Genomic DNA, 22,759 nt, shown 5'->3' on the forward strand with positions numbered 1-22,759 from the left:
AGCACTTTACATATGACATTTGACTTAAATCTCACAATCCAAACAATAACAGTAACAGTGTTATTGTCCTCACTGTACAGAAAAGGGGAACACGTCATGTTCCATTCTGCATCCAAGGCTTGCTCAGTGTTAAGGAACGTACAAAGATGAAAGATCTAAAGTCTCTATCCCCAAGTTGCCTTTAGAATAGCAAAAGTGAACAGATGCATAGGTGATGAGCAAGGAATAGTAGTATAACAAGAACTGCAGGAATTGATGCTTAATGCAAAGGAAAGACCTTGGTGGGAGAAATCAATTCTGGCTGATGGTGGTGGTGGGTTGAGGATCAGGTGATGTTTACTTTATATGTCTAGGAAAGTTATGATTTTAACAAGAAGAGACGTGACATAAAAACATTCTGGGTGGAGGGAGCATCCATAAGACACACGATGATAAAATGCAAGGTGTGCGCTGGACTTAGCTGGCAGGGTAGAACATAGACCTTGATGACTGAGAGGTGGCCTAGGGACCTGTCCCCTCCCCATCACCTGGGAGCTCACTAGGAATGCAGATTCTCAGGCCTCAAGATCACAGTCTGTACGGGTGATTCATGTGAATATGACACACACCTCTAGGGGAGACGAAGTATAGTATGAAGGTAGATTCTGATCAGACCCTAGAGAAAAACTCTAGAATGTATTAGTTCAGTGGAGGCTTTGGAGCAAGACAGAGGTTTATCTTGTTTCCAGCTCTGTCACTTTCCAATTGTGGAACCTGTTACTGTTATTTAGCAAAGTTACTTGAATTGGGATGATAACAGTACTTGTTATCTCATAAGATTTTTTTTTAAATGGACTTAATTTTTTAGAGCAGTTTTAGGTTCACATCAAAATTGAGGGGAAAGTACAGAGAGTTCCCATGTACCCCCGACCCCATACACCCACAGCTTCCCCCACTATCAACATCCCTCACCAGAGTGTTACATATGTTACAACTGGTTACATATGTTACAACCTACATTGACACCTCAAAACTATGTGTTTGGGCAAATGTGTAATGACACATATCCATCATTATGGTATCCTAGAGTATTTATGCTACCCTAAAAATCTCCTGTGTTCCACTTATAAGTGTTCCACTTATGCATCCTCCCCACAACCTCTGAAAACCACTGATCTTTACTGTCTCCATAGTTTTGCCTTTCCCAGAATGTTTTATGGTTGGAATCATAGAGTATATACCCTTGTCAGATTGGCATCTTCGCTAGGAATATGCATTTAACCATCTTCCATGTATTTTCATGGCTTGATAGCTCATTTCTTTCTTAGCACTAAATGATATTCCATTGTCTGGGAGTACCACAGTTTATTTATCCTCTCACGTACTGAAGGACATCTCCGTTGCTTCCAAGTTTTGGTAACTATGAATAAAACTGCTGTAAACATTCAAGTGTAAGTTTTTGTGTGGACATAAATGTTCAACTTGTTGGGTAAATACCAAAGAGTATGGTTGCTGGATGGTACCTCATGGGATTTTGTTAGAATTCATAAAAGTGATGTGTTTAGCATAGTGCCTGGCACTTAGTAAATGTTCAGTAAATGATTCTCAAAGTGGGATCCCTGGGTGGCTCAGCAGTTTGGCACCTGCCTTTGGCCCAGGGCGTGATCCTGGAGTCCCGGGATCAAGTCCCACATCGGGCTCCCTGCATGGAGCCTGCTTCTCCCTCTGCCTGTGTCTCTGCCTCTCTCTCTCTCTCTCTGTCTTTCATGAATAAATAAATAAATGAAATCTTTTTAAGAAATGGTTCTCAAAGTCAGCCTTGCTTCTAATATTTACAGGGCCCAAGGCAAAATTACAAATGCAGATCCACATACCATATTTCTAAATATGTAATATTTTGAAGTTTTATAACTTTGTCCATGGCTGGGTTCATGTTTCTACCCAGATCACCTGAGCTGGAGATGAAAGGAACTGTACTCATCATCCCTGCAGGCTGCAAGCCTGAGCAGAGCCTGTGTCTGTTGGGCAGGGCAGGGCAGGGCATAAGCTGGGCCCAGGACCAGCTCCTGGGTGGTGACTGAACCTGCCTAAAACCCACAAGAGACTGACCCACTTCAGCTCTTCAGGGAGTTGGGACAGCTAGGTTCTTCTCCCACAGGCCTCTTTCTCCTGATTCAGGTGCCACCAAGACTATACCTTCTGAGTAGAGAGGTAAGAGGGAACACAGTTATCTGGTTATCTGGGGAGCTTGGTCTCTGAGACACCTGCTTTGAGTGATTTAGGGTCACCAATTTGAAGAAATATCAGCCCCTTTTTCTGGTTTCCCAAGAAAAGGCTTGCCTTTCTCCACCACCATACTCCCCATCGCCCCCCCCCACAACAAACCTGACTCTACAAGGGGATAGAGAGCAAAGCCCAGTTCAGCACACATGTCCCTGTTGCATAATTCTCATTAGCTCAAACTGTTACAGAATTTTCCAGAAACTTCCTTATTAGACGAAAAAGAAAAAAAGTAAATGTCTTTGTGTTTTGGTGTTTGTGGTATGCAGGGCCCCTCTTGCCTGGCTCTGAGGGTGGAAAAAGAAATCAGACAAAATCAGACATCATTTTGCAGCATGCATCTTCAGAAATATTTTGAGCTAAGAAGTGACACAAGAGAGCAGAACTCTTTGGACCCAGAGTATAATTGGGTAGGAAAGAAGATAGACCCAAGTTTAATGTCCAAAAGTGGTGTGTGTTCTAGAAGTTTCTCTGGCATGCTATCGGCTGCCAGTCTTGGTCTTTGCTGTCCACCATTCCTTCCCCTGGCAATCCTAAAACCAGTTCATGAGAGCTGGTTTAAGATTTCATTACTGTTGAACAACTATTTTCAATTGTGTTTTTTTTTAAGTTATAATTATAAATCTTCCCTGGGTTATTTAGGGGGAAAAAATTGTATGGAGAAAATGGTCTTTCAAGAAAGAGTCACCACTGCAATATGGCCATCCACGTTTTAAAACACAGATTTTACTGAAGTCTTTTGGGGTCACTCACATGTTTTGAGAGGCTTCACTTGTTTGTCCTTCTGATCCATAATTTAAAAGCATAACTTAAACCAAAACAGCAGTCCATACTAAGATTCAAAACAGAAGGATATCCTGCTTCAAGATTTCAAACAGAGTTCATGTAAAGCAAACCCACTGGATCTGTTTTCAAACTGTGTTTCCTCCTTCCAGGGGTCCTTTATAACTAAATTAAAATAAAGGTCTATTTTCTCCTTCTTCCCTCCTTCTCTTCTTTTTTCTTTCTTTCTTTTTGATGACCCTTCATTATTCCTTCTAGCCTATAGATTCTTCACATCATTGTGGCCCCTTCTTCTAACTCAACTCTCCTTCATTTCTCATAAAGAAAAGAGCCTTTCTCTGTTGGGTAGAGATTACTCTTAGCTAACCACTACCCCTCTTGGAGACTGGGTGGAGTAGAATACCAATCACAATGGAGTAATAAATCATTGTCATTAAACAGAAAGACATTTTGTCTTCGAATAAAGTCACATCATGTTTGGAAAGTTAGACACACCAAATTCAGGAGATGCAAAATACATGTGGACTTCCAAATGAATGAAATTGTACATACTAACCTATTTGATTTTTTTTCTGGTTAAAATATGAGTTTGGCTTTTAAAATGTATCTTTTACTAATCATGAAATGAATTCCTATTATTAAGTATCTTAATAAATCATATTCTCACAATTTTAGTGTTCAGAATTCACATGGATATGTGCATTTAGGTTTTTAAAAATATTGAGGAGACTGTTTGGGAACTGACATAATAAAAGCATGAGAATAAAGAAATATAATTTGGATGGAAATCAGACATAACAGAGGAAGGTTTACATTTTTCCCATATTCCCATCTTCCATGTTACTCAAGTCAACTTTATTTAAGTCCTTCTCAATTGAGCTTTACTGTTATTTCTCACGAGTTGGTTTATAATTTTCATTTTTCTCTGACTCCCATTGAGTAATAAGCTCCTTTAGGCTTCTGGACAGCTGGAGAAAGAGCTTAAAGGAATAGAAACCAAGTGCTGCCAAGAACACTTGTTGCTAAGTAGGAGAAGTATTAAAAATATAGCCAATGTATGTACTCAGATGCTTCAGTATGGCTTCAGAAACACTGGATACCACAATGTGCCAGCAACAGAGGATACAATTAGGATGATAATAAGGCTGTTATGCTGAAGGAGTTTCCATTCTATTGGCAATTGTTACATTCATAAAAAATTCCAGTTGATTATGCTCTATTAACATGCAGATCTGCATAGAGTGTTCTTGGGACACATATAAAGTCCAGGGGACTCTAGGAAAGCTTCCTAAAAGAGATGAGGCCTGAACTGAGTCTTGATGAAAGAGTGTGAATTACCCATGTGAAGAAAGTTGGAGAAGTGTGGTGTGAACAAGTATAGGCTAAGACACAGAGGGTAACACAGTAGATTGTATGCCGGGAACTCCTGAGGTCTCAATGCAGGACAGTGGTGTTCATCAATAAGGATGAGATGTGCCACAAGTAATTTGTCACTAGTAATATTTATCAAAATTTGCAAATACTTTTTCCTGTAAGTTAGCATGGTATCTTAGTTGAGGTTCTTTTGTTTATAAGTAGTATATAAATCAATTTTAGATTACATTAAGCTAAAATGGTGAATTTATGGTTAAGCTAAATGGTGAAAGAAACTAGGGTATCTTATGATCTCCAAAGTAAAAATGCAGCTGGGCCTGGAAAGAGAGCAGAAACCCAGCCATCCAATCTCACGTTCTACCACAGACCTTCTGCTGCCATCTTGTAAGGCAGTTTCAAGGTAAACTCCTTGCTCTATTGACTTGTAGGTGGCTCCCACAAGGATCCAATGAGAGCTAAGTACAAAAGTAGGTCAGAGCACAATCTCTGGTTTCTGCCTGTTGAGAAGGATGAAAACAGAAGAGTGGAATGCCAGAAATTATGCCCACCAAATGATCCACTGTAAAGTTTCAGACACCACAGTGTGGGAACTGGGAGGTCACTGAGAAACCCCAAAAGAAAACACATATGAGGTCGTTTTTAACCAAAGCTGCCGTCGAGATACAAAGTGGCAGTGCAAGGACATGAGTCCTCCTCACCCACATGCCTCATGGGTAGTGGTTAGCCTTGGTAAACCCTAACCACAGAGTGCATGGCACCCGCAGAGTAGTAATATGCTGAGTGGACCGAACAAAGAATACATCACAAAGTCAGTGTTTGGGCACCAGGTAGATATGCAAGTTCCTTAGGAGAATACAGGGCCTAGTTTACGTACTTGCTAATTTTAAATGCACCTTTTTAAGTGCTTCATGAACATGAATTCATTTAGTCTTCCAATAATCTTAAGAGATGGAAACTATTAATATGCTCTTTTTTTCAAATAGGGAAACTGAGGCACTGAAAGGTTAAGTAACTTCCTCAAGGTCCTACAACTAATGGAGAGTGGAGCTGTGAGTAGAACCCAGACAGTCTGGTCCTTGAGGGTAGCTGGGGACCCCAGCTGCCTAGTCAGTTAACCCCCACATTCTTCTTTCCACAGCATTCTCCCCCATAGTTTGTAAGAATGAGTTCCTAAACGATCTCAGAAGCAGATGGGTATTTAAGTGAACAGGAAACCAAAAAGTAAGCCAATTTCAAAGGAGAAAACACTAACACAATTATTTTAGAACGTTTTTTTTTTTTTTTTGCCTGCACCAACTAACTTTGAATCCAGCCGATGTAAGTGGAATTGCTCTGTTTGAAGCAAGGGGCACAGAAGCTACACAGGCTTTGACTGCTCTGTGCCCTCCACTCTGACATCAGGCAGCTTAAAGGACTAAGGGATCCAGTGAAGAGTCCTGTCCTACATCAACCACTGGTTGAAAAGAAAACTGGGAATGCTGGAACCGATTTACCTGTCCTCGTTCTGTGACTTGGCATCAAATGTTAGAGTTTAAAAAAAAAAAAAAAGAATAGTCGTTTGCACCCTTTTAATTAGAAACTCAGGCAGTTTGGTCATTAAAACTCCTTATAATGAAGTATCTCTGGTTTTTGTTTTGTATCTCTATCCATTTAATATAGGATCAATGACCTTACTGAGCACAGAATAGCTGAGAGGAAAAATAAGACTCATGGGGGGAAAGCAAAGTTGAGGGATCTGTGGTAACTGAGAATATTGAAAAAGCTCTCCTGTGTACAGATTCTGAAGCAGGTGTCTCTGACTTTGAAAATGAACGGCTTAGGGGAATCCCTGGGTTTGGCGTCTGACTTCGGCCCAGGGCATGATCCTGGAGACCTGGGATGGGGTCTTCCATCGGGCTCCCTGCGTGGAGCCTGCTTCTCCCTCCTGTGTCTCTGCCTCTCTCTCTCTCTCTCATTCTCTGTGTGTGTGTGTGTGTGTGTGTGTCTTTCATGAATAAATAAATAAATAAATAAATAAATAAATAAATAAATAAATAAATCTTAAAAAAAAAAAAGAAAGAAAATGAATGGCTTAGAGAGTGGTTTTTTGTTTATTTATTTTCCTTACTTTTCCCCTTCCTGTTCCTCAAAAGGACAGGAATTCAGGATATTTATTCTTGCTCAGTAATGTTTTTTTTTTTTCCTAAACATTATCTAAGCAGTCCAAAATCTCCATGGGAGGAATCGCCACACTTGCAGGGCTACTTGGGCATGCCCTTTTTGTACCTGGAGACCAGGTCACCTAAACTGGTAATTTCCAAAATATTTCCTTCAAGGAAGCCTGAACCAAATGTCAGAGATTCCCTTGGCGCTTTAAATCTACATAACTGCTGCCAGCATTCCTACCAAGATGTTGGCTTCTCTTGGCCATTTAAGCTCACATATTTCACTTCATTAGTATAAGCAGGATCCACTCCTTCTCCAGGTTCCTCTCAAAGACATACTATGGGCTTCTTTCTTCTAGGAATATTGCAGGTGCTGGGCTGGGGTAGGTTACACCAGAATACTACGGAACCAGGCAATTCCAGGATTGAACTGGATCCCTTGACTTATTAGCAGCTCTTCTTTGAGCAAGGTCTGTAAATGCTCATTGCTCAGATTCCTCTTTTGTAAGTTGTGGATTAAGTAATACCTATACTGAGCTCTATAATACCTATACTGAGCTCTACTGAACCTTAGCAAAAGAGATCAGTCCATTCCTATGCAAAGTCTTCTAGAGCATAGAAAAAAGATAGCCACTCAATGAATTGTATGAGGCTAGTATAACTTTGCTTTAAAATTATAAGCCAATCTTACTAATGAAATAAGTAAGATGAAGCAGTCTTATTAAGATAAGACTTGGGAAGATAAGATGAATGAAGATGAGATGAATATGAAGATAAGACAAATAATCCCAAATAAAATATTATCAAATCAAAACCAATGATGTTTTAAAAAATACATCAATCCAGATGCCTGGGTGGCTCAGTGATTGAGCGTCTTCCTTTGGTTTAGGTCATGATCCCGGAGTCCTGGGATCAAGTTCCACATCAGGCTCCCTGCTGCTTCTGCTTCTGCCTGTGTCTCAGCCCCTCTCTCTGTGTCTCTCATGAAAAATAAATAAAATCTTTAAAAAATATACATCATCCCAAAAAAAAAAAAAAAAAAAAAAAAAAAAAAAAAAAAAAAAAATAAAAAATATACATCAATCCTAGGAATTAAAGGATGCTCTTGAACCATCAGAAAAATATCATGGCTACACACAATGGATTGAATGCATAAAATTAGCTCTATTCCCTCCTGAAATCCCACCAAAATACTAGTAAAGAAATAAATGAGGTATATACATGTGCAAGGACAAAGAGGAGGGAAGAAAACCTCAGCAGATAAGAGATGTCAGGGCTTTTTAGGAGGCAAAACGGATTAAGGAAGGGCACTGACTCAGCCGAATAGGCAAAGTGAACACCTAAATGCCTATGGAGGGAATTGTCAATGAGAAATACAGGATTCATGCCTCAGAATTCCTGAAAGGCTCACAAGTTAGTCTCTAGGTTCTTAGAAGGTGGAGAGAAGGAGGAATGGACTAAAAGCAGCAAAGTGATGGATAATGGATGAATGGAGAAGATGGTCCTGGAAGTTCTGCTCTCCCTTCCAGCAAGACACGAAAGGTTTCTTTGCTGGCGTGATCAAACCAGAGGGAGCTCCAGACTCCAGAGTACCAGAGAGGTCTGAGGAGTGACCATTTCCTAGGAAGGAAGGAGGGAAGGAGAAAAAGGAGGAAGCAGAGAAGCAGGAAGAAGAAAGGGAGGGAGGGAAATATTTACAGTGTGCCAGGCTCTGTTCTAAATAATTAGTATATATTAATTCATTTGAGCTTCATAACAGCCCAGTAAATTGGCAAATAGATATACAGAAATAGCCAAGAGCATTTCTTAAAAAGAACACAAAAACAGGACTCTCTCTACCAAATACTAAAAAGTGATAATAATTTAACAGTATGTATGAATGTGAAAATGGGCATTTTAGGCTAATGAAACAGAAGAATATAGAAATTGGCCCTCACATGTGAGAAAGAAAGATAGGATAAAAATGACATTTCCAACCAGAGGGGGGAAAATACCCCAAACAATTCAATAAGTAGTATTGGGACAATTGACTATATACACACTTGGAAGACATAAGTTCCAGATGAGTTAAGGACAGATCTAATAATAAAAACATGTTATAAACCTGGACTCTAAGTAAGACTTTCTGATATAAGACTTGCGTGGCAACATGCTGAATGTGTGACTTATAACATATTATTTAGGTTTCTGATATAGTGTGGTTCTTGTTTTCAATCAATAGAATGAAGATGATCATAGTAGAATTATTATGAAGTTTACTCTGATTTGGCAGAGGGTAAATCTCGTTTGTTACATTAAACTTTGTGGTCTAGTAGTTGCATCCAATTCTGCATACCTCCGTCCTCTGGAGGTATTGAAATTTTATTTTTCCTGCTGCTATTAACAACACATTTCAGTCTAATATGCAGACAGTCCCCCTATGTTAACTCCTATATCTCAGCACCTCTAAAAGTGACAAGAAAATCTTCTCCTTTGACAAGTTCCTAACCTAAAGCATGACTCTTGGTGAATGTATGATTATAAATGCCTATTCAAGGGACACCTGGGTGGCTCAGTTGGTTAAGTGTCTGCCTCCGGCTCAGGTCATGATCCCAGGGTCCTGAGATCAAGCCCTGCATGGGGGGAGGGGGGTGTCCCTGCTCAGCAGAGAGTCTGCTTCTCCTTCTACCCCTCTCCTTGCTTGTGATTCTCTCTCTCTCTCTCATGCTTTCTCTCTCAAATAAATAAAATCTTTAAAATAAATAAATAAATGTTCACTCAAAAACAGCAAGAGATCCGTGAATTCTGGATGTTCTTTGACTATCTCCTTTTGAGATCAGTTCCCATTAAGAATTTTTTTGGACTTATCTAATTGTTGGGCATCCCTTCCACTCTGTTGCCGTAAAGAGTGAATGCTTTACCAAGAAAGAGGAAGTGAAAACATTTTAAGGTCATTTTTCTCCTCTCTCAAGCAGTAAGGTAAAAAGACAAACAGCTGCTTCATTGGAACAACGGTTCTATTGGTTATTTGGCTGCTTTTTCCCTTCCCAGATGACCAATTCTATGACGAGTAACTATGCCTCGATAGAGACTCCGTTGCAAGTGACAGAATCCAATTCAAACCAACCCAGGAACATTCCTAAGGGGAGACCCTGGCTTCAGTAGCTAGAAAGTCCAAGGCTGGATTCGGCTTCAGGCGGAGCTGGTTACCTAGCAAGGCCTGGCCCCACCTGATCCTTAGGGAATGAACGACATCCGCCCGCCCCACACAGCTCCACCCCACCTCCAGGAAGGAGTCAGAGCCTTGTTGCTGGAATAAGAGAGGAAAATCCTAAACTAAGAAAGCCACAGCAGTGACCTAAGGTGTTTTCTGGTTCAGCACATCCTTCACAGGGTGCCTGCACCATCATCTTCTCCCTAGGGTTATTGCTAGAAGGGACTGTAACATGACCGCATTCTTGCTTGGTCTCCGAGCCACTGTCTGTAGGGTTTGTGTGTCCGGCCCTTTGCCCTATCTCTGCAGTGAGGCCAGAAAAAAAGTTGCCTGCTTTCTGTCTCCTGTTCTGTCTCCATGTTATTTTGTTGTGATGTGTGCTATGTGACAATCCATTTTGGGGGGTGTGTGTGTGTGTGTGTGTTTGTGTGTGATTTAATTAGGACAGGATGATGTATGATATAAAAACATCACAAAAGTGCATATGCAAAAAAAAAAAGTGAATACTCATGATCTCTAATGAAAGGGGTATAAAAAGTCTCTTAGACATATTCCTGGGACTGCAAGAGTTTCTTGAAGCCTTCAATCCTGCCTGAAGGCCTAAGTGCCATAGTGCTTGATCTGTGAACTGTTAGAATCACCCTCAACCTCAGAGGACAGTCTGGACCTGTGTTGGCAGGAGTAGAGGAGGCCTCTAATCTCTTGGGGAATCACCATCTGATTGCTGGCGGAGTACTGGGGCTTGTTGGCCTAGCACACAAATGCGTGGTCCACTTCTGGGGGCCCCCAGGGGAGCCCCCTCCACCCAGGGAGGTCCCAGAGTAGGACCGCCTTCCCCAATTCCCTCTGCCTTGGGGTAGGTTCAGGCACCTCCCATCACTTTTGTGTTCCTAAATTAGGTTTGTTCGTTTTCTCTCCACTCCTTTAACATCCCCCCACCGCAGTCTCTCCCCTCCCCTCAAGCCATTAGAATGCTTTGTCTCCAACACAGTAGCAGGCGAGTGGCTCTCGGTAACCAGGGGCAACCAGGAATCTGTACCAGCTATTTGTGCCGTATTTGTCAGGCGCAATCCAGCCGCAAGCTGGGTAGACGGGGGAAAATGTGCTGTAAAGGTTTTCTGGTACAGTGAAATATTATCTTTTCTTTTTTTTAGAACGACCAGTCCATGGGCGAGATGCAGATAATTGGAGGCCATGATCTTTCAACACTGGCTGGAAAGGTTTGTAAATGTAACTCTGCTCGGTCTGCACTGATGTCATGGGGAAATCAATGACCTTCATTTCAGGTCAGCTCTTGCAATGCATTTCAGACACTCTCCCGGGTTTGCTAATTCATGCAAATGGATGTGTGAATCCTTTTAATGATTTCTTCCTTATAAAACACTCCTTTTATAATGCTTCCAAGACCTGAGCCCGACCAGATCTTTCGTCTCCAACCTTCCTTCCAATCTCATTTCAGACAACAGTTCATTACAAAATCCCTTGGCACTCCTGCTCTCTTCCTTTTCTCCTCTTGCAGGTTCTTCTTGAAAAGGAAGCTTTTTCCTTTATGTGTCTGCTTTTTTTTAAATTGGCTCTCATCTATGCCTCAGCACCTAGGCACTGCAGTAAGACATTTAAACAGGGTTGTCGAAATATCTAAAATTTAAGGAGGGAATAAAAAAAGGATTTCTTGAGAGCACAGTTTTCAACCTTATGCCTTTTTCACTCTCATGCAAAAGAACATAATACACTAGCTCATGGGGCACACAACTCCACTTTCAACATGGAGTTCCAAGCCTGCCAATGCTTAATAATTACGTGAAAATCTGTTTGGATTGTGACATAAATGTATCCCGTGGAAGGAAGAGTTGTTTCATGAAGCACATGGCCATTGTGGAAATGGGACTTGAGATTCAAATTTTGCTGTGAATGCAAGCAACAGCTCTCCAGACTTATCTTGTTTTGTATTCATTATCCTTGAACAACTTCAGCTGTCTGAGTCAAATGTTTCTTCCGCAAGTTTAATCTCTCATATTTGTGGCTGTTATTGTTATGCAGTGTCCGGATGGAGAGAAGGAATAGCAGGCACATGTATTAAAAATCTGTGTAATAACATTAGGAAAACTACAGAGTCACAAGGGCTCTAACTATACAAACCGGCTTCCTTCCCTCTACCCTGAAGATAGCATAGTAGCCATCCAAGTGTGCCATTGCTATCTAGACAGAAATTATGTTCCACAAAAACTGGAATTATCTTGCTTATGTTAATACATCTCTGGACCACCATTTGAAGATGTCAGTGCATGAAAAAACAACCTTGGGGCACCTGAATTGCCCTGTCTGTGGAGCCTCAGACTTTTGATCTCCACTCAGGTCTTGATATCATGGTTGTGAGTTTGAGCACCGCAAAAAAATAAAAAATAAAAATAACATCCTAGAAAGCTAAAATACTCTAAACAATTTCCAAAAATTCACAACATTTAACAACCCTGAAATGGCCTTTAAAGTCATTTGGGGCCTTACAGGTGTATGACACAAGAGAAAAACCATACAGTGTGTGATACAAACCTCTTGCTGTGGGCTATTACCAGCAGAACTGTTAAAGTGGCAATTCTAAGAATCCCAAATGAATGCCAAGAAGAAGGTTGCACCCCAAATTGGGTATCTCTCCTACTTTCTGAAATCATCTTCGATTTCATTTTATTTTTTTATTTTATTTAAATTAAATTTGCTAGCAATAGTATAACACCCAATGCTCGTCTCATCATGTGTTCTATCTCATTTTAAAGTGATCTCCCTCTTATGTAAGTACTGGATATTCCCTTTCCTTAGACGTAGAGAAGAGGATGGGGAAAAGGTATTTCTTACTAGGGGCCGAGTGATAGGAGAGGTCATAGTGCTGTGCCTCAGTATCCCCTCCTAGAATTACTACAAAGACACTCTCCCTTCATGAGAAAGTAGAGATCATGGGAGGTGAGATGGGAGAGATGGAAAATCAGCTGGCAGTAAGCACAAGCAGGAATCAACTTCAGTTTTTTGCTCGAATGACAAATGATTCTTCCAGGTTACCAGTTGCTGTTCCGTGGTATCTTTATGGATACCACGGATTTACTTGCATTTATGGGTGCGTAGATGGATTTCTATATATATCTAAATGTGTGCTGAGTAACCCCTTGAGCTTAGAATGGGTAAGTATTTCTAAGATGAATCAACATTGATTAGCCAGGTTCTCAATTGTCGCAACAGCTTAGGTTTAAAGATGCATTTTTATGTAGTTCAGGGTACCTGGGCTCACATCAGAGGGGAGTGTTTCATTATTCAGTGCTCTCAAATGTGTCTTAAATCTGCCCACTTCTCACCATCTTCGCAGTAATCACCCAAGCCTAGACTTTTGCAGTAGCAAGATGTGGTCTAGGGCATGGGTTAATGAACTTTTTAGGGAAGGGCTGGGTGGTAAATGTTTTTAGATTTTGTGGACTACACAGTCTCTGTTGCAACTGCTTAACTCCACTATCATAGCATGAAACCAGGAAGCATCCATAGATAAAATGTAAACAAAGGGAAATGGATCATGTTTCAATAAAATTTTATTTTGAAAAATAGGCAGCAGGCCAGATTTTCCGATGGGCCATAGTTTGCTGACCTTTGGTCTAGGAAACAGCAAGGTCAGCCCCACCTACAAACTAATTAGAAATGCAATATCTCAGATCCCACCCCAGATCTTCTGAATTAAGTCTTCCTTTTAACAAGATCCCTAGATGATTCCTACGCATATGCAAACTTAAGAAGCACTGGTCTTCTAGGGCCAGACCACTACTATCTCTCCTCTGGGATGTTATGGTAGCCTAACTAGTCTCCTTGAACTTCTGCCTTCATTTAACTCTTGCTACCCTCCAAACTATCCTCCAAGAAACAAAAGCCAAAGGGATCTTCTTAAAATACCAATTGGATCGCCTCACTTGCCTACTGAAAACCTTTCAGCGCCCTCTCAACTAGGGCTGTCAGAGTTAGCAAAAAAAAGAGAGAGAGAATAGGATGCCAAGTTGAATTTGAATTTCAAATAAATAATGAATACATTTTTAGTATAAGCATGTCACAAGCAATATTTGGAACATACTTAAGCTCAAAAGTTATTTGTTATTCATCTGAAATGTAATTGGGTGTTCCATATTTTATCTGGGAACTCTACTCCCAGTGTTCTAAGATTATAATCCAACCTCTTTCTCACAGCCTTTTAGACCTGTGTGGTCTGGCCCTGCTTCCTTCCCAGCATCATCATACACCACTCACCTCTCCTCATAGTGCCATAATCACACTGGTTAAGCTCCTTCCTACCAAGACCTTGGAGGAGCTGTGGCCTCCAACCTGGAATCCATTTTCTGCCTACCTTTTATGTCTCAGCCTCCAGTGTAAGGGAGTCCTTCCCTGACTTTCGGCCTAAAATGAGCACTATTCCCCCCCCTTGCATGCTACTCACCTTCCCCAGTCATCTCTATATCAGTACCCGGTTTTAAGTCAAGCTCTTTCCACAGTTTGGAGTGTTTACTTGGAGGCTAACTAACATTTTTATTTGTCTATTTCCCCCACCAGAATGTAGTATAAGGTGGATAGAGACCTGCCTATCTTATTCACCATCCTATCTCCTGCATCATGCAAGATGTCTAGCTGACAAGTCACTCATTCAATGCAGGCTCTTCTTTCTCTTAAAAAAAGAAAACAAAAAAAAAAAAAAAACAAAAACGGAAGTGTTCAATGAAGGGTAAGAAAAGGAGGGCATGGTAGAGGGAAAGTAAATAGAAGCCCATCTAGCCAGACCAAAGAGCACATCAGCCAGTGAGTTGGGTTTAAGTTCAGTGACAAAGGTGTCAAGTGAGGACACATTGTCTTCAAGAAGCATAAGGGTTTTGGTGTCATAAAAGATTCAAAGTGGGGACTGAATTGGTGAACGCTGCACACCTGAAGGTGGAGGAATGAAAACAATTTCACTTAACATTTGGAATTTCCTTTTCCTTAAAACAGATGAAGGCATTTATATGGCCTGATCTGTTCACCCACTCTTCAGCTTTTCAGAGAAAGGCTAGGTGTTGAGTTTGAGAGAACTTTAAAAATAAGTTTCAGAGGCCCTTCAGAATCTTTCCATCAAGCAGAATATACACCAGCTGGGTGGAAAAAACTTGAAATAGTACCAATTAGTGGGTACTCTTTTTAATGTTGTAGAAGAAAGTCAAACTGCAGTAAATACCTGCATAGAATGGAGCATTGTTGTAAATCATCATCTAACTTTTCCCTTACAAAGTGATTATACGTTTTCTCAATCGACAAATTTATACTGAAGCTTTATTTATCATTATATTATTAGTCTGCCTTGAACCTGTACATTCCTCTTTTTTTTAATGCTCAGCCCCTAGGGAAGAGCTTCACAGGTATTTCCACATGAGACTCTTTCCTTGCCCGTAAAAGAAATCCAAAGTAGGAACGATTCCTTGGGACTGTGACTGTCTTCATAAGAGGAGCCAGAGGTATTACTTGGGACCAGAAAGCTGGAGAGTAACACAGAAAAGGGAAGAAGAGCATCATGAAATGAGGGACAAAAGAGAGAAATAGGAGAGCCAGAGGACAAGAGCAGACCAATGTGACTGAAGTAAATCAGCCTGAAATAGAGAAGCAATACTTTAAAACCACAAAAATGTAAGTTAAGTTTGGTTTGTAGAATATATGGAATGTCTCAGTAAAGAGTTTAACTTTGCTCAGAAAAGGAAAGAGAAGTTGCAAAAGTTTTTGGGCAAAAGTGACATCGAGAAGCTATGCTTTGGGAACATGAACTTGATAGGAGGGTAGAATCACTGAGGACTGGAAAGAGATTCCAGGCAGAGAAACTAGTCTGGAGGTCATATGGGTGGAGCAAGTGTGAGCACTAGAACCACAAGAGCCAAATAGGAGCACTGCAGAAGGCACAGTGCTGTCCAAAGTAGCAGCAGCAGAGCTCAGTGATGAAATGAAGGAGAGAGGGTTAAAAAAGATTTTTAAAATTTTTTAAAGATGTATTTATTTATTTGAGAGAGAGAAAGAATGTGTGGGCAGGGAGTGGGGGATGTGGTGCAGAGGGAGAGAATCTCAAGCCGACTCCCAGCTGAGCATGGAGCCTGATGCAGGGCTCGATCTCACTACCTTGAGATCAGAACCTGAGCTGATGGAGCCACCCACACACTGTGAAAAGATTTTTTTTTTTTTAAGATTTTATTTATTTATTCATGATAGTCACAGAGAGAGAGAGAGGCAGAGACACAGGCAGAGAGAGAAGCGGGCTCCATGCATCGGAAGCCCGACGTGGGATTCGATCCCGGGTCTCCAGAATCGCGCCCTGGGCCAAAGGCAGGCGCCAAACCGCTGCGCCACCCAGGGATCCCTGAAAAGATTTTTTTTTAACTCAGATTTGTTCATAAAAGAACACTGTGAAAAGATTTTTTTTTAATTCAGATTTGTTCATAAAAGAACCTTTAAAAACATAGGGACATCGCTCACCTATATAATTGTCTATACATTATAAATCCCATAACTGTACTACATAACTTCTTAAACTCTGTAAAGATGTGTGGATTAAAATGTTCAGAAAAGAGACAATAGCCACCATGGACCTGTCTCTTTCTTGTCTTCTTTTTTTTTTTTTTTTTTCCTTCTTTTCTTCTTTCTTTCTCTTTCTTTTTTTCCTTCCTTCCTTCTTTCTTTTTTCTTTTTCCTTGCCTTTTTTCTACTTTTTTTTTAAAGCAAAGAAAAGGAAGCTCATAAGGGAAGCTGGCTGAGTCATGGTTCTAAATAGGTCATGGCTGTTGAATAAAGGGAACCCTCAATGATTAAGTTAAATGGCCTCGTCGGCTCACAATGTTTAAAAGCATTTTCCTTGGTGTGTTCAAGCTGTCTGCACAACGTGCTCTCTAGTTGATTTTTTTTCAAAGTTGATTTAATCCTGGCACTTCATAAAATGTGTGTATCCATTAAAGCAAGAAGATTTTGTTCATGTTCAAGGGAAATCTCTGAAAGGGGTGGAATAAAACCAAATGCATGGAAACAGACCCAAATCTGGCAACGGGAAAACACAGATGTGCAGGTTAAATGCAAGATTTCAGGAGACGTGCCACCTTCCCCCACCAAATAAGTTTCTAATCAAATGCCAGAATGAAGCGTCAGAACCTGCCAAATTTCCTCCTTGGCTGCCTTAACTATTTAAATCATTCCTTTTTATTGCATCTGACTAGGCTGAGAACAATAATGGAAATGCCCACCGACTGATGATTCTGGCAATTTTGTGACTTATCACATAAAGTGAAATGCTGAACTACATTCCTTTCTCCATGGGGTTCATATTCACACTCTTACCCATGCTCAGCACCCACAATGAGCCCATCATCATTACTGCCATCCCTCTGCTTGGCGTGACCATAGATGCGAAACTATGCTGCTGCCGATTAGACTGTGGCGTGCTAATCATTTTGCATTTTAAAAGACTGAAAGTGGGAATAACCTAGTTAAGAAAATCATTTAGATTTACATAATTCCTTCCTTCTTTCTTTTCTTCTTTTTCATCTTTCCTTTCTTTTCCTTCAAGAAACTCAAGGTGATTAGCTTCCATCAGGACTGCACCATAGCAACGAAAGGACACACTCCAGAGGCCCCCATAGAATTTTTGCCTGCGGCCCTCAGGTTGCAAATTTTACTTACTTTCCAGGAGGAAATGAGCTAGGTGTGATGAGAAGACTAAGACAGTAACTGGCAGACATCTCAGATTCAGTGATCGGAATTATCAGATTGGAAGCATTTAGGAGGCACGGCATGTCCTGAAAAAATTTCCAAGGTTACTTGCTCAGAAAAAGAGGGGAAAGTGAGGGGAATTTTGGGAGATTTCATGATGCAAAATTAAAAGCAGTAAATATTAATTATAGCTCAGTTAAGGAGGAATTGTACATCATTGAAGGAAAAAAAAACCAGAGGGGATATGTTAAAAGTATAAGGAACTAGAGAAAGAAATAAGGTCCAAATTGTCAATTTGTTGCATTTCTTGAGCACCTATTACATACTGGTCTCCATGATATATGCTGATCATATAAAGATGAATTTGTCTTTGTCCCTTAGCTTATGGAGCTAACCCTGGTATATTGAAATGTGAAGAGATTAGTTCTCTCAGACACTACTGAAAATGCCTCTAAGGGTAGTCACTTTCTCCATACTTTTGGGCTACTTGTTTTGTATAGTAATTTCCAAAGGTACTAGGGTATTGCTTTTTTGGAGGTGAACAGCAGATAGGCAGCTTGCAATCCAGACAGTAAACCCATGTATTACTTAGGAAAGAATTTGAAAATGTGTGTGATGAAAATAGTGTGATGTTCGATAAAAGAAAAGAAATATATATGTATTGACTGTTCTATTTAACTCACTGAGAAACTCTAGATTTCTGCATAGCTCTCTTTCAGTAACAGATGGGTTTTTTATATCAGTATTCATTGGTATTCATATATCAGTATCCATCATTTATGAACCCACTAAATAATTTTACTTTTTAAATACTGTACACAACTCAGAAAGTTCTTTGTGTTGTTACAGATGTTATCAACCCACTTAGCTTCCTTAATCCTCCAAAATTCTTTGAGAAATATAGTTAAACCATAATTAGCCAATATTTTCCTCATACTAATCCTTCCAAGAAAGAAGAGCTTGCCAGAAAGAAAGAAAGGCAGACAAGGAAGCGCTATTGCAGTTGAAAACACTGAATGATGACAGGAAAGCAATTAGGAATTCCAAGTAAAGAAACAAGCTTTAAAGGGGAACATAATTATAGTATACTACTTGACTTTGTACTGGGAAAAAAATGTGAGCAGTACAAGAAGATACAGTCATAACAAATATCTACCCTGGGAGATGGAAAAAGAAGCAAGATAGTATAAAAGAATTAAGTTCTCATCGTTATATAACATAGTAAATAGATGATCTCTAGAATTATTAAATTGAGAAATAGAAGAATAGTAAAAGAGATGATTTTAAATTAAAAGAGAATTAAAGACCCAGTGCATGGGCTTCAACTAGACAAACCAGCTACAAAGGCCATTTTAAAGATAACTAGGGAAATCTAAATATGTGCTAGGTTTTATATGATATTAAGAAATTGTTGCCAGATAAAGAAGTTGTGATACACACACACACACACACACACACACACACGCAATGGAATATTAGTCAATCATAAGAAACTAGGAAATCTTGCCATTTGCAACAACATGAATGGACCTTGAGAGCATTATACTAAGTGACATAAGTCAGAGAAAGAAAAATACTTATGATTGTACTTGCATGTAGAATCTAAAACAAAACAACACAAAAACACAACTCATAGAAAAAAAGATCAAATTTGTGTTTACCTGAGGCAGCGGGTGGGGAGCAGGGAAATCAGAGTAAGTTTGTCAGAAGGTGCAAACTTTCGGTTATAAGATAAATAAGTACTAGAGATGAAATGTACAATATGATGACTATAGCTAACACTATAGTTGTGTGGTATATACGAAGGTTGTTAAGAGAGTAAATCCTAAGAGTTCTCATTACAAGGAAAACATTGTTTTCTTTTTTTACTTTCTCTCTTTATTGTATCTATATGAGATGATGGATGCTAACTAAATTTATTGAGGTAATCATTTTACAACATATATAAATCAAATCAGGGATCCCTGGGTGGCGCAGCGGTTTAGCGCCTGCCTTTGGCCCAGGGCACGAATCTGGAGACCCGGGATCGAATCCCACGTCGGGCTCCCGGTGCATGGAGCCTGCTTCTCCCTCTGCCTATGTCTCTGCCTCTCTCTCTCTGTGTGACTATCATAAATAAATAAAAATTTAAAAAAAAATAAAAAATAAAAAAAATAAATCAAATCATTATGCTGTACGCCTTAAACTTTTAAAGTGTATGTCAATTATACTTCAATAAAACTAGAAAAAATGAAAAATATAAAATAGATTATTGTCATTTTTGTTAGATGTGATAATATTTTGGTTATGCATAATATAGAATGTCACGATAACTTTAAAGTACATAAGCATGGTCAAATACTTTACAATTGGGTCTACATCAACATTTACAAAATCTTTAGACTTTTCTATTTGACTTTGAATCTGTATATGGATTCCTTAGTTTTAAAATGTGTTTAAGTTATTTTGATAATATATCTCTCCATTATAATTAGTACACATTCAAGTCCCACTACCCAGCCACCACTATATCTTATAGTTAAAGCTATCTTTTCAAAGATGACTCTTGTTTTGCAAGGTTCTAAGCTTTTAAAAAGCAAATTTAATTATGTTCAGTGTGCTTTATTTAATTAGGCAAGAATGCAGACTAACAAAGTTTTAAAGAGTTTTACATTATAAGATTGAAACAAAAAGAGATTGTGAACCAGGGAATTAAATTAACCAAGTATTCTCCAAGTTTTCAGGTTGGTTACTAGGCATGGTTGGTTAAGCCTCAATCAGACTAAAAATGCACATCCTAACTAACTATTGTGGATTAATGGTTAAGAACACAGCAAATGTGTTCAGAATACCAAGGGGACTCCTCTGTCACTGTGACTCTTAGAGTAGGGGATATTGTGGGCATGACCTACTTTAAAAATGGACAAGATAACCTTACATTTTAATGATAAAACTAAGGTTTTTAAACTATATTTACTACAGGCACCTGGGTGGCTCAGTTGGTTAAGCATTTGCCGTGGCTCAGGTCATAATCCCAGAGTCCTGGGATGGAGCTGCACATCGGGCTCCATGCTCAGTGGGGAGTCTGCTTGTCCCTCTCCCTTCCCTTTTGCCCCTCCCCCACTCATATATTCTTTCTCTCTCAAATAAATAAAATCTTTAAAAAGAATAAAATGTATTTTATGACTAAATGACTATTTAATGACTATACCCGAGAGAAAAACACTTCCAGAAAGATATTTCCACCTAAGAAGTATTTGACTCATAAAGTAAATATGGTTTTGGTTGGGTAGCTAACACTTCCATTACTTACATTTCTTTTGCATTAGACATAAGTGAGCTTTGTAAGGTGTAAGGTTTGATAGAATTTTCAAAGTCTTATCTGAATCAGAGGGATAATGAAGAGTTATCTAAAGAGAGACATTACATTGAGGGAATAGCCACACCCTTTAGTTCATTGCAATATCATGTTAACAAAGTCATATTTTAATTTGGTGAGACAGTATTGACATGTAACTACTAATCCATTTAATTGGTTGGTTTTAATTCATTAATCAGTGTCATCAGTTATTAGTCCTCCACTCAGTAAATAATTGCTGAGCATCTATATGCAGGTATATATATATACTAGGGACTGAGAATACAATAGTAAACAAGACAAACATGATCCCCACCCTCGTGGAGTTTATATTCTAGTAGGAAGACAGATATCAAACAGGAATTGAGGGATGCCTGGGTGGCTCAGCAGTTGAGCATCTGCCTTCGGCTCAGGGCATGATCCCGGAGTCCCGGGATCAAGTCCCATATCGGGCTTCCTGCGTGGAGCCTGCTTCTCCCTCTGCCTCTCTCTCTCTCTCTCTCTCTCTCTCTGTGCATCTCATGAATAAATAAATAAAATTTTTAAAATAAATTAAAAAACAGGAATTGATATGAAACATAATCGGTGTTTTTAGGTAGAAAGAGAAGTATGCCTTGTGAGCACATAGCAAGGAATCCAACCATGTTTCTAAAAATATCAACCAGGCACTTCACAGTGCTGTCTCCAGGCCAACCCTTCCTTCCTCAAGGTTGAAAATTGGAGAGTAAATACAGAATCCCTGTGACTGGTGGCTATGCAAGACAGTCACAGTTGAATGAGTGATCCTTCTGCAGAGCACTGTCTCCATTCACAACATAGTTTATATGGTTGTTTTCCTAGTAAACTTTGTATACCAAAGAATGCTGGATAGGGGTGTCTGCCAGAATTAGGGACATGGGATGAACTTGTGAATAGCTCTTCAGAGAGGTATAGGATCTGAGGTAACCCTGCTGCCAACCTGTATATAGACATCAATATTGCAGCACCCAGTAATTGCAGAGAGACTGTTAACATGAATCTGGAATGCCTACATTACTTCCAAGCATTTGAGTTAGATGGATGGGGGAGGACCAGCTAAGCAAATTGTGAAATTTCTAACTGTAAGCAAAAATGTGTGTCTCTCGTGAGCCAGATTTGCATCATATTCTAAATAACTGTGTTTTTTTTTTTAATTTCAGAATGTCCTCATTGTTGAGGTAAGCTGACTTTTCTTTATCCATATTTGAAAGTTGAAAGAATCCAATGGTGAGTTTTGAAAATAGAACTTATTATCAAAGTAGACAGGGATTTATTGAATTCACACTGTGTGCATGGCTCTCCAGATGTACTAAGAGCTAACTAGAATCAGTGGCTTGAAACAATTTAGAATAAAAGCTTTGTAATAATATTTTCATGGTACTTTATCTACTTTTATGTCTAATTTCACACATGTCTAAATTGGTTCTTACATCTATTTGCGAATCAGGCATTTTTACAGAAGAGGAAACTAGCCCAATAGAACCACATGTATATAATAGTAAAGCCAAGATTTGAACTCTTTTCACCCTTAATTCGATGTTCTTGCTAGCGACCTCTGATGACTTCCAACAATCCTACCTTCAGCAACCAAATCATAAACACAATCCATTTTAAAATGACAATCCAAGAAAAAGCTATAATTTAATTTACGTTTTCTGCTAATAAAAAAATGAAAGAGAATGGGCCCTATGGCAGCCGTGGACTTAATACAGCACATGGCCACTTTTCCTTCAAGAGCACGCCTGTCTTATCAGCTGGCAAAAATTCAAGGGAGCTGTTTTCAAGCTTTTGTTACACAATTGCCTGTGTGTGCCATATGTATCTGCAGTCCTCCTGGCTCAGACATAGCCCACGAAGTAGGCCCTCTAGCCAAACGAATTGCCCAACCCTGGCTAAATTCAGACCTGTTGTTTTGATAATCAG

General features: G+C 39.6%; 1 protein-coding gene across 3 annotated transcripts in view; it reads left to right on the forward strand.

Moving 5' to 3' along the window:
* The window catches only part of PRTFDC1 (phosphoribosyl transferase domain containing 1), a 93,665-nt gene that overhangs the window by 64,207 nt on the left and 6,699 nt on the right, over positions 1-22,759 (forward strand). For all 3 annotated transcript variants that reach the window (XM_025463924.3, XM_025463925.3, XM_035713904.2), the window contains exons 4-5: positions 10,908-10,973; positions 21,997-22,014. In XM_025463924.3, the coding sequence (XP_025319709.1) occupies positions 10,908-10,973; positions 21,997-22,014 (84 nt within the window). The remainder of the gene's footprint in view (positions 1-10,907; positions 10,974-21,996; positions 22,015-22,759) is intronic.

This window comes from Canis lupus, chromosome 2 (genome assembly GCF_003254725.2).
Source record: "Canis lupus dingo isolate Sandy chromosome 2, ASM325472v2, whole genome shotgun sequence".
Taxonomy (NCBI): Eukaryota; Metazoa; Chordata; class Mammalia; order Carnivora; family Canidae; genus Canis; species Canis lupus.